Genomic DNA, 12012 nt, shown 5'->3' with positions numbered 1-12012 from the left:
CTCCGCGTATGCTTCGAAACATTTTTCGACGGTTGTTACAATCGTGGCAACGAATTCCAAGAAAAAGCTATGTTAATTACCGAAGAATGACAAATCGTAAACGTTGTCGTGTATCAGACCTCTGGCAAACTCGAACTCGAACAGATACGCATATCTCTTACGTGTTCGACGTTTCGAAAATAATATTAAATCATTTTTTGTTTAACGCTGACAAACTTCTTGAGGGCGCAGATGATAATGATATCAACTAATAAATTACGTAGGATCGATCTACTACCTTCGAATACGAAAGTTTTATAAGTGTAGTAGATTTTGAGGCTATACGTACAAGTTATGAGAAATGATAAATCATGAACATCTCAAATGGTGACCTCTATCGTCGGGGCTTACGTGGGCAATGGGACGAGCGTAGTCAATTAATGTACTGTTTTATCGACGGAGTAAACCCAAGGGCAATGACCTCAATGTTGAGGAGCGCTTGACCTATATATCACTAATGTATCCAGCATGCGTACACGTGTATAACTCGCGTTCTATTACTTCTAACTATAGTCGCATCTAATAGGCCGCTTTGTATCTTCTAACGTACCTTAGGTTTTTCCTATCGCGGTTAATTTTTCAAGTATTCCGAAATTACGAATGTCGCACACCGTGTATAGAGAAAATCATTGACGTTTTGATAAATCGAATTCGAAGGTCATATCTCGTATCTCGTAACACCTAATCACGAAGCGTTATTGAATCATATTTCATTTATTACAAACGAAAAGGCAATGTTAATACACCTAATACTGTGCACAATACGTAATTATTCGTAATTGTATTTGATTAAGAATGAAACAAAACCAAACCTGCAGGCATTAATAAAGACAGAATATACATTCACGGCCATTGCCAAAGAGAAGTTGCTTTAAACGTAGCTAGCCAACAGCGAACGTTGTAAGTTAGGTCAATAGCATAACGTTGATTACATTTTTTACGCACGAGGAATATCTTAGAACGAATAGAAATCTAAAACAATCTATCATCTGATTATCTGGAGCTTCCAAAGTAAAAGTTATTCCGACGATTTCATCGACCTACCTCAATTCGAAATTGTAAACAATAACGTGCATTGTGCAGTTTAGATTTATCTCGAAAAAAAGAACGAATTCTACTGCGTTCTATTTTGGTCCGGGAAAGGGGAAGGTCAAAACAGGGCAACATCCTACGAGTCAATGTCCTGTTGATGACAACAGGGAACACACCCGATCGAGGTCGTAAACCATTCACGATGTTGTGCGATAATAACATAAGAATCGCTTAATAACACGGTTTACGGGCAATGGAACGGATTTGTAAGAATTTGTTTTGCGAACAACGTGAAACAGGACACAACTGCAATGTTTTAACGCGTTTAAGTGTGTTTTTACGTGTTACGTACCTGCCACCTCGAAGGCACTGCCAATCATAATATATCTCGAGCGACGATAATCCAACGCCAAAGGGTCCGATTCAGCCACGACGGGCTGTTATTTTCGTCACAAAACACTGCACATGTTATCACACGGCATCGTACACTTTCATTACAATGTTGACTTTTCCGTTTGATCGGACAATCGTCGCCAAACGAACGTGGTGTACACAGACTCACCTTCGTACTCGGCGCAATGCCGCCATATTTCCTGTTGTCCAAACTGTTCGGGCGCTATACATCCATAGACTACGCAACGCTTCAAGATACGAGTACTCGTTGTACGTTTTCGTAATCTATGACATACCACGGTCGACTCCAATACTAACCATGCTGAATGAGAAACAGTCTAATTTTACACTTGATAGAAAAAGTATGAGCATTTATGCGTCTCTGTCTATTTAGTATAAAATTGAACTCTCACAGATTTACTGCTTCTCGTTCAGCGTGGCTGGTACTGAAGTCGACTGTGACTATACACGTCTATATTCTACTCATGACAATAGCATATTTAGAAATTGAATTTTCATTCTTCGCGACAAATCATCTGCAGTTAATTTTAATTGAAAACTAAAGACAATGCAAATTTGATTTGTGAAGCACAAAGAAGAATTTTATATTAATTTATGTGACAGCATCTTTTCAAGATTTCTTACTTAGATGCAAATGATCTTGCAAATAACATTTGTAGCTTTGTGCACGAGGTATGCCTCGTCTGTGGTATAGAATAAACCTTAATCACTTCCAACGTTATCGGTCCACGCTGGAATTCGAAACTAGCGCTCCTAGTGTTTAGAATTAAGACTAAAGATTGTTTTAAACAATTTATAATTTATATGAGACAGTAGTTATAATAATACTTAATAATATGTATCGTGAACATATTAGTTGCGAACGTTATTTTGTCTAAAACACTCGCTACATCGTCTTTTTTTTAAATCAATCGATCTTACTAGCAAAATCGACTAGCGTCGCCTAGACTCTTATTTGATAAAGAAGGTAGCTGCAGAATTGTCACAGCTTTGCTGTAGCAACACCATCTAGGATTTCAACTAATTTCAATCGTGCGATACTAGAAGCTGTGTGCAGCAGAAATAAATGCGTTTTACATGCCGTATTCCTCTTAAACAGAACAAATTAATGTCTTTGATAATGCCTTCTAATACATGCAACTAATGTTTTGTATATTTTATGTAAATGATATACGTACATATTCAAATGTAATGATATGTATTTAATGTGTAGTAGTATGTGGAATGCATTAATAAATCATTACAAGGTTTAAATAACATTCTCTAACATTACTTTCACGCAGCAACTAGTGATGCATCATAAAGACAAATGAGTAACGGAATATCTGTTATCTAATTTTTATAACCGTTATTTGTCTTTCGTGATTAGATCTACATAATTTACAATTCTACAAATCTACAAGTTCTTCATTGTAAATAGCCCTTAAGGACCGTTACTCTCAGTAACTTACTTTTAACATTTACAGATTTAATTCTACAAAAGTATACTTCTTCGATCGACACACGTGTTTAATCTTATTACCCTTCTTTATTCGAGAAAACTTATAATCAGTAATTTCAAATTCTCTGCAAAACGAGAAATTTAATCCCACGACACTAGTTTTCAATAAACGAGCCAACAGTGGTTAATGAATATTTTCGAAATAACAAAGATAATTGTCTTAAGAAACGACATTTATGCTTCACGTGACATTGTCGATCGAATTTCTCATGCAGCGCTTAAAATTAGTAACGAATTAAGGTAAACAATTTTTGAAATTCATACGGCACAGCACTGGTGAGAATTTCGTTAGTTACCGAATACCGGAAACGTCCTTTGGTTCGTTTGCCGCCAAAGTTAGCTCTGTGTAGCGATGAAATTGTTTATCCTTTGATTCGGGGTCCTTCATCACTTATCAGATTAATTTAGAAACTAGATTTAAAAAGTGCGACTTGGGGAACGATCGCTCCAAATTGTTGTAGTGAAATTCAGGATTTTCGGTAAAATTTAACGTTTAACAAAGTCAGCGATGGCCAAAGTTCAGCTAGCAAACGTAGCTGTACTGGACAATCCTTCGCCGTTTCTAAATCCGTTTCAGTTCGAAGTCACTTTTGAGTGTATCGAAGAACTGAAAGAAGGTAATTTTCGTAATCTGTTATTCGTATCGTCAACAGTAACCGTATAAGCACGCCAGTATTACTCGACCTAAAGCCTTTTTCGAATGTTCTTAACAGTTTAATAGGTTAGTTTGAATAGTTTGGTAGTGTGTTCTCCAAGGACAAATTACCGTAATATTTTTTATATAACGATCTTATTGTTAAGAAAGACATCGATATAGTCTTATTTAGATACATTTTTTTTTGTGAAACCGATACTTTGAATAATCGCGTCGTTGAAATACACGCCATTAAATACGATGCTAACGATGGGATTGCAGATTTGGAATGGAAGATGATTTATGTCGGCAGTGCCGAATCCGAAGAGTTCGACCAGGTTTTAGACACAATTTACGTTGGTCCAATTCCTGAAGGAAGACACATGTTCATATTTCAGGTAAATTCATTGTGTATGTAAACAATATATTTATTTCAGATAATTCAGATTGAAAAAAACATTGTCTGTGATTTGGATGAAATACCAAGAACTTGTGCTTGTTCAGTTTTTTCAAAATGTAACGTTGCTATTTAATTTTAATTTTAGGCAGATCCCCCGGATGTTAGCAGAATACCGATCAATGATGCTTTAGGGGTTACGGTTGTCTTGTTAACTTGCTCGTACAGAGGGCACGAATTTGTACGCGTTGGCTATTTTATAAATAACGAATACACGGATGCCGAGCTCAGAGAAAATCCACCGCCTCAACCACAGTTTGACAAAGTACAACGAAACATCTTAGGGGATAAACCACGTGTTACTAGATTCAAAATAAATTGGGACGATGGAGCAAGCTCGACGACAAATAACGTGCCAGAAGGTATGGACGCGCAGTCCTTGGAGGAAACATCGCAAGATGCGCCGACATCTACATTGGGTTTCACAGAAAGTACGCACAACAGCATGGAAGTGATGTAAATAACAGTACGCTGCGAGTTATGGATATGATAGAGTAAACTGTAATCCGAAGAATGAAGTAGTACCTGGAAACAAGATTGGAATGATTCGTACATTTGGATACCTTGAAGGGAAAAATGTTAAAAATAAAAAATGGTAGCCTTTTGTACAGTATATATTAATAGATTTCTTTCGAAAAAATATAAGTTGAAAATTAGTAACATGTTGGTTAGTATGACAGTTTAAAATTTGTATGGGAATGATGTTGTTTATTACTAAGTATGTATGCATAATTATTACTTGTATCGAAAGACAACCACGAATAATTTATTATGCATCATTATGAACGAGGTAGTTTGTCTGAATGAAGAGAAGTGAATTTCTTAAGACTAATATAAATTCTAAGCTAAATTACGTAGATTCTGTATTAAGAGATTTGTAATTGTGCACTAATATGCGTTTTGCAAATTAAAGATTTTCAATTTCAGGAATTTTAATTACGAGAAAAATTGTTTCAGCGTTAACTCTTTGTAGCCGTAATTTAAATATAATTGTATTATGATATTCTAGAGACGTTTGAAATTTTGTGTTTAATAGTTTAAGTATTATAGTATGGCTTATTATTGTAACGTAAATTAATAGTCATAAGGCTGTTTCCATTTTATCCTTGTATGTACATATATACTAAAACGAGAAATACACATTATGTTTTTTACTTCATTAAATCTTGCCTCCAGTTACTTTATTTTCCACAACCTCGCGCGTAAACAATGAAAGGATTTGGTAATGGGATTATAAAATCAACAAGTGGAAATAACATAAAATAGCAAACTAAAGTCTAAGAACATAACGTAACTTTAACATCGATATGCGTATGGTAAAGTACTTTTACCAGTTTTAGTTGATTTACAAATTACAATCGTTATTTATATACTGTCAAACAAACGATTTATCTATGCTTATAAAGTGATCATATTTTTAGTAAACACGCCGATCGAAGTTTTTAGCTACCACCTCATTCAAAATATTCAAAAAAATACAAGTTAAATTTAAGTCCAATTCGAATACCGAATCTATATCGATTTTTTACGAATATTCTGCGTCCCGCCAAGATTTTCGCTTCGTATACCAATCGTTCCCCTAGTCGTGCCCAGTCCCAGACCACTTAAACGCAAGTTGTTCCATTGTTTAAAGGAAACGGAGGCCCACAATAATACGAGTACGCCACTGCCACCCCCACCACCCGCCTTGACGGGAGCAAGTCTGAACATGTTCAGTCTACGTCAGTCTCGGCGATTAGTAACAGCATCACAGGTGGATCCTAAGCAGTGCAAGTGTTTTCACATGTGAAACTATATAGACAAATGAATCTGTCAGAAATCTACGAGTAGATGCGATTTTAACTGCAATCATATCTTGAACACTCTCTCCATTTACATCGCACCTTTTAATGGTAAGTAAATAACATTCGTGACATATAAAAAAAAAAACTCGAATTTCCGCTCAGAACCTGACAATTTTCAATAGCGAAATACCGAAGAACTTTATTCCGCCGCTATTATTAGGTACAAATTTTTGTATCAAACAAAACGATGGTAATTGCTCAATTATTGCGAATAACGCGATAATCGAATAGTAGTGAAATTAGGAGCTCCGCGAAATGTAAGTGCGATTACACGCGTACAGAGACCATGTACTTACAGTATACATATACAACATGTATTTCGATTGTGGTACACGCAAGTACTTGTAACAAAATCAAGATATCAAATTATGTTCTATCAATTGCAAACCTTTTTCCTTTGATTACCTTTATCTTCCCCAGCTTTTTTATTTTATGGGAATTTTGTTAGTAATCTCTTATGGTGATTTCATCATCTTTCGTAAAAATTTTTCCGAAATATTTACACGATGCATTGAACTTGGAATTATATCTAAAGAAATAATTTTTTGTTACGACACGAAGGACATAATTGTCAACAACAACCTGTTTCGTCATTTTTTCTATTAATTTTATTTGAAATAACGATTATGTACGAAAAACTAGAGACGCTTAAATAGTTTAATGCGCATTATTTCCTCTAAATCACATCGTGGTCTTGTTACTAGAACCGGAATATACGTATGTATGCCACAATTTTCGGTACCACATCGAGAGCGCGACGATGACTCATTCAGCAACCGTTTTTTTTTCTCCGTAACTATCATAAGAACAAGATATCGTAAGGGAATAAAGGATCAATTACAATATCGATTTTTTAGATATTCAACTATCGCTGTTATCAATCGAAGGACATTGATTTTGTTATAAAAAATATTGCACATCGAAACGAAATATTGCTCGGCAAATCGGGAACGTTCTATGACACATGCGAAAACTTCACGTGTTTTTGTTGTTTTGTTTACGTTTAATTTTAACACGTTTGAACCGCGATTGTAAGACCAGTAAATATCGTTTCACACAGACCGGATACTTGTTCTTTTAATTCGCGATAAAAATATAATTGTCTAAAAAGTACGTGATCGTTAAAATAAGCAAAATTTATGTACGACAATTTTCACAATTGACACACTGCAAAATATACGACAGTATGATAGTCTTTTTTTTTTTTATAAACAATGAGTTTTGCGTTATCGCGAGTTATTAATAAGTGACATACATATACGAAATAAACGTCTATTCTTCCCGCGAATATTTCTCTGTCATGAAAAAACTCTAGTGTGCTATTCCAGGATTAAGATGTTAGTTCATTATTATTTTTATTAACGTTATTGCAAAGAATTGTTTTATTACTATTGATTCAATGTTGTAAATTGTTTTTTTAAAGTTAAGTACCTTTCCATGATATCCAAACGCAATAGATATGTACTTTATTTGGTTAGAATTTCAAACAAGTTACTTTAAGCATACAATTTAAGAAGCGACAATATAATCAAAGAAAACAATGAAAAATATTTTGTTACTGTATCAAGTATATACATATGTACATTTTGGAAAATAACGTTCGCGTTAAAATTGATCGGTACAACAATCCATTACGTATTTCGCAAATTCAGATTTCTTAAAGTTGAAATAGCGGTTAGTGAACCGGATTCCCTCAGACTACAGTCAGCGTCTTCTAAACTACAGGGTGAACGATCGTATTTCAAAATGGCGGCCGGTTACAAAATGGCCGCCTATGGCGCATTAAATTTGCACAATCACCCTCTCGCACTTTCACCGACTAACGAATAACAGCAATTGTATTATAATATACGAATATTTCTCATAAAAAGGAGTTTATATAAACCGATTTCTCAGTATATTTCGATCTATTATACTTGTTAACTTTGCATTTATATTCAAGTATGGAACATAATATTTCAATAATTAAATTATTAACAAAAATGTAGAAAACTCATTTTTTTCTAAACAATTTTCCTTTGTTTGTCTTCTTATAATGTTTTCACTTCTATCGATGAATCTAAATCGAACATCGATTGCAATTTCTAAACAGTAAATACATGATTGCCGTTTGACAATATTTATTACTTAAATAAATCTAAATTTTGTTTAAAATGTTGAAATATTGTTAGATCTTGGTGTATGGAGAACAGAATTGTTGGATTTAAGCTTGAATTTTATGTATTTAGGTCTTAAAGACCATCTAGCGTCCTTGGGGTTCGAACCGGAACTGCCGCGCATGCCAAAGTTTACCCATTCCGAAATAAAACTATATAAACTCGGACAATATTCTTTTTCTCAAAATCTTATTATTTCAATGCTTTACTTCGATAGTTTGATTTAATTCTACCGATTCATAACAAAGTAATAAATTTTTCAACTCGTTATCTTAACAAAATATCTAATTCGAACATCGATATTAGTTTTATTGGTGTATTTCTAATAAACGAAAAACAATTATTTTTGCAGGCTACGCCAGCAGAAGGACGGTTTTGTCGTGACGACACTCAATGTTCCTCGGAACAGTATTGTTATAATGTATCCGAACGATGCGTCGATTATACTCAATGCAGCAGGTATAATCGACAAGAAAATAAAAGACGATCTCGACATCCCTCTCACTGTGGACAATGTCTGCCTGGGTAATTACATTTTGTTACCTGTTCATATTATCATTAACTTTAAAAAAAAAATAAATAAATAAAAATAAAAATAAATTAATTTTGATGTGTTTACTAATTACAATGTAATTGTTTCCAGTTATACCGCGGAAGAACTTGGTACAGGAGAAATGGCATTGCTATGCAGGAAAACAGACACACGTGAAAATATTTTTGGTAAGAAAAAAATAAAAATAAAATTAATCGAACTTGCATTAGTGATACCTATATGCTAATCATATTTTATTTATTAATTTTGTTTTATATAGAATCCGGTGGATTGATCACTTTAGTAATCAGCTGCGCAATAATTGGAGTAATTTTTTGTGCAATTTTAGTAATCGTTTTATTCGTAAGGAGACGTACGTATAAATATTTTACGTTTGTTAACATAATAGAAATACATGATTCAACATACCGTTCGTTGTACTAATAATTTTTTAATTTTAGAATGATAAAAAAGGAACGAAATGTTTTGTTTTAGGAGGATCGAGACGGCTGAACAATAATAATATAGAAGAGTCTAGTGATCTTTGCGCAGTTGAGCCAAGTGCTCCACCAATGGAAAGTAATGAGTATTTTTAAATATTTTTGTAATTGTTATTCGCTTACTTTACGTATTTTTATAAATGTTATTATGACGCACAATTTACATTACTTAATGCCGCACTTCTATAAGACGATATAGTTCACAAAAAAGCACAAAAGTCGGTGATTGCATCTGCTATTAACAAACCGGTAGATTAGATCGAAGCTTGCCGTCAGTTTGAAGAAAAAGTTTCTTTAGAAAGTCTTTTATTTAATTTTTTTTCTCTCAATTGAGACAGTGTAACAAAAGAAACTTCCAATAAATTGATGGCAATGCATAAATTAAAAAATATATAAGCACTGTAGCTTGCTTCTCTGTCTCGATTATTCACTTTTTAACATCTTCTATATGTTCGAAATTACTAACCGTAAATTAAACGGTTAATATTTTTACGAAGACTACGATTATTTTATTACAGTATACTATACCTACCTACTTGAACGTTGAATTAACTACGGCGGTTCAAAACGCGGTAATAATTTTAATAGAATTATGTATAATACATCGACAGCGCTAACATAATACTTAACATGGTTTTTTTTAATATTTTAATGAATTTTACAGGACCGTTTATCGATTGCGGAGATGGCGCACAGTTTAATAACAATAAAAACGTAAAGGATAAGAACAAACTAGTGCGCGCTGCTATGTTTAATGGACCTGATTGGGTTTGTACTAACCCGAACTATGAAAACAATTTAAATAACGATAATGCAAATGCATTGGACCAATCCAATTCTAGCAGGGATCTACCATCGACCGATAATAATACCAATACCTGGGCTCTGCAGTAAGTAAATGATTAAAACCTTGTATTTCATTAATTTTACATATTTATATTCATTATTGGATAAACAGATATCTAGTGACTATACAATCTTTTTCTTTTTTTTATAGACAATTACCGTTCACGGTAGTAAATAATAACAGATTAGAATTTGAAGTAGAACGAATGAGTAACAGCGCAAATGTCGTTCGGGCGAATAGCCCCTCTTCGTCTAATGCAACCGAAGAAGATAGCAACAATAACAGTAATGATTCAACATCTGATTCGAATAACGCTCAAGATGGTAGAGAACGTAATCGAAGCTCAAATATATTAATTGCCCCGACAATATCGATGAACGTACATGTTCTCAATACTGATTGTTGATTTTAAAGAATATAAATATTATAAAATGAAATCACGCAAGTGCCGAAATTTGGAGGAATAATCGCTGAATTTATTTGGTGAAAATTTTTGACGCGACAGTTTCTAGCATAAGAAGATACTTTTCTTCTGCTATTAACATGTTTGATAAAGTAATTGTGATAGTTCAGAATTTTATGATTCCAAATAAGTGCTCAATAATTTTAAATACGTAATAATTGCAAACGTTATCCCAAAAACGTAATATGTATATGAATCAAATTCTGTTAGTTCTTAAATATTTATGATATCATATATAATAAAATGTTACAATAATTTAGATTTAGAAAATTTTGTTGACGCATTATATTTCAAAAATAATACATTTTGTATACCTAGAGTTAGTAAAATGTTTCTCATTACTTATTTATAACATTTTATAAGTATATTATGTTTTCATATTATTCTCATCAACATACATCTACATAGTATTACAGTTAACATTCTATATTTATACTATTTTAATCAACATTTTAAAAGTCTGGTAAATAGCATGTAATAAAACAGTATAACTATTTGATAAAAGCATTTATTTTTTTATCCCTATTATTTTTTAAAGGTTCTAGAATAATTTTCCAACATAACTAACCCACCGTAACTAATCATCGCTACTTACAAGAGGAATAAATAAATTTCACAAATAATTCCAATTAATTTTATTACGACCGATGACACAACCGTGGAAGAATTTCAGCTCCAACTCGTTCTTAACACGACAATCTTCAAAGGATGACTTTCGAAGCTTACACGGCGGGATGAAACTGAAAAAACCTGACCAGAACCTTAAAATATAAAATCATTAAATATGACTATTAGACACCATCGCAACAATGAGGTCGACACCAAGGCTACCGATCCAGAATGACAAAGAGGTAGAACCAACCGAAATACTGCTTCTGTAGACCTAATAATCTTAACCGTTAACTTTAACCTTATACCTCCCCACCCTTCCGCCATCTTACAAAGACACTGGTCTGGATTCATCCTTGTTAATAACTTACCCCACATAATGCACCCTGGTCTCGCCAAAAACATATTTGGCTACACTAATAGAACCATAGTTTCTAAGTCTCTGAAATACCTGTATCAAAACGTCGTCTATGTAACAAAAAACGAATTCTAAGCACGTAATATTAGATCCATGAATCGCTGGAAGGATTGGGTTGCATTATATAGACCAAAAGTTATTGCCTTAAATTCAAAGAGACCAAAAGGTGTACTCACGGCGGTCTTGACTTTGTCTTACTTCCTGTAAATGATGCGTTAGCTGATCGGGCTCGATCTCTTGACTTTGACCTTGGACATCGACGCCATACAGGACGAGATCGTTCACTTATTTTTGCTGCAAGGCTTTCGACTATTTTGCGATTTGTCTCTGCAAATCCATCGTGTACCGCATCTACCGTAGTTACAGGAATAGGGGACATCTCTGTAGACGCCTCTGTGAGTTGGTGCATTAGCCGGCTTCGTGCATTCTGCATTGCTACTTTATTCTTCCATCATGATTCGGGAAACGGTTGAATCAGGCACACACGTCACACGACGATATTCACGGAATAGGATAACTAAGAGCAACGTATTCTTGGCGCAACAGAATATAGACGCTCCGTTCGT

The 12012-nt window shown here is 33.9% G+C and overlaps 3 protein-coding genes across 3 annotated transcripts in view; 2 read left to right on the top strand and 1 right to left on the bottom strand.

Annotated features, from left to right (window-relative positions):
* LOC122395228 (circadian locomoter output cycles protein kaput-like) overlaps positions 1-1648 on the bottom strand; it is a 68227-nt gene extending 66579 nt beyond the window's left edge. The window contains exon 1 of the mRNA XM_043392651.1: positions 1424-1648. Within this exon, the coding sequence (XP_043248586.1) occupies positions 1424-1451 (28 nt within the window). The 5' untranslated portion in view covers positions 1452-1648. The remainder of the gene's footprint in view (positions 1-1423) is intronic.
* A 1679-nt stretch (positions 1649-3327) lies between these two features.
* LOC122395156 (histone chaperone asf1) lies at positions 3328-5073 on the top strand. The gene is made up of 3 exons (XM_043392528.1): positions 3328-3603; positions 3903-4018; positions 4166-5073. Exons 1-3 carry the CDS (start codon positions 3495-3497, stop codon positions 4535-4537), a joined length of 597 nt encoding a protein of 198 aa, XP_043248463.1. The 5' UTR covers positions 3328-3494; the 3' UTR covers positions 4538-5073.
* Positions 5074-5819: 746 nt separating this feature from the next.
* LOC122395227 (hybrid signal transduction histidine kinase M-like) lies at positions 5820-10436 on the top strand. The gene is made up of 7 exons (XM_043392648.1): positions 5820-5969; positions 8430-8602; positions 8721-8797; positions 8890-8982; positions 9105-9188; positions 9774-9999; positions 10107-10436. Exons 1-7 carry the CDS (start codon positions 5967-5969, stop codon positions 10360-10362), a joined length of 912 nt encoding a protein of 303 aa, XP_043248583.1. The 5' UTR covers positions 5820-5966; the 3' UTR covers positions 10363-10436.
* Positions 10437-12012: the final 1576 nt, after the last annotated feature.

The sequence above is a fragment of the Colletes gigas genome, unplaced genomic scaffold (genome assembly GCF_013123115.1).
Source record: "Colletes gigas isolate AHSC1104 unplaced genomic scaffold, ASM1312311v1 Colletes_gigas_Sc00005, whole genome shotgun sequence".
Taxonomy (NCBI): domain Eukaryota; kingdom Metazoa; phylum Arthropoda; class Insecta; order Hymenoptera; family Colletidae; genus Colletes; species Colletes gigas.
The sequence above is the reverse complement of the archived record's forward strand: the minus strand, read 5'-3'. Positions and strand labels throughout refer to the sequence as shown.

What these genes read in the sequence shown, in the direction of transcription:
- LOC122395156 (XM_043392528.1), top strand. Translation starts at nt 3,495, where the DNA reads ATGGCCAAAGTTCAGCTAGCAAACGTAGCTGTACTGGACAATCCTTCG. An exon ending in TATCGAAGAACTGAAAGAAG is followed by an intron (nt 3,604 to 3,902) that starts GTAATTTTCGTA and finishes ATGGGATTGCAG; the next exon opens with ATTTGGAATGGAAGATGATT. An exon ending in GACACATGTTCATATTTCAG is followed by an intron (nt 4,019 to 4,165) that starts GTAAATTCATTG and finishes TTTTAATTTTAG; the next exon opens with GCAGATCCCCCGGATGTTAG.
- LOC122395227 (XM_043392648.1), top strand. An exon ending in CACACGTGAAAATATTTTTG is followed by an intron (nt 8,798 to 8,889) that starts GTAAGAAAAAAA and finishes TGTTTTATATAG; the next exon opens with AATCCGGTGGATTGATCACT. An exon ending in ACCAATACCTGGGCTCTGCA is followed by an intron (nt 10,000 to 10,106) that starts GTAAGTAAATGA and finishes TTTTTTTTATAG; the next exon opens with ACAATTACCGTTCACGGTAG.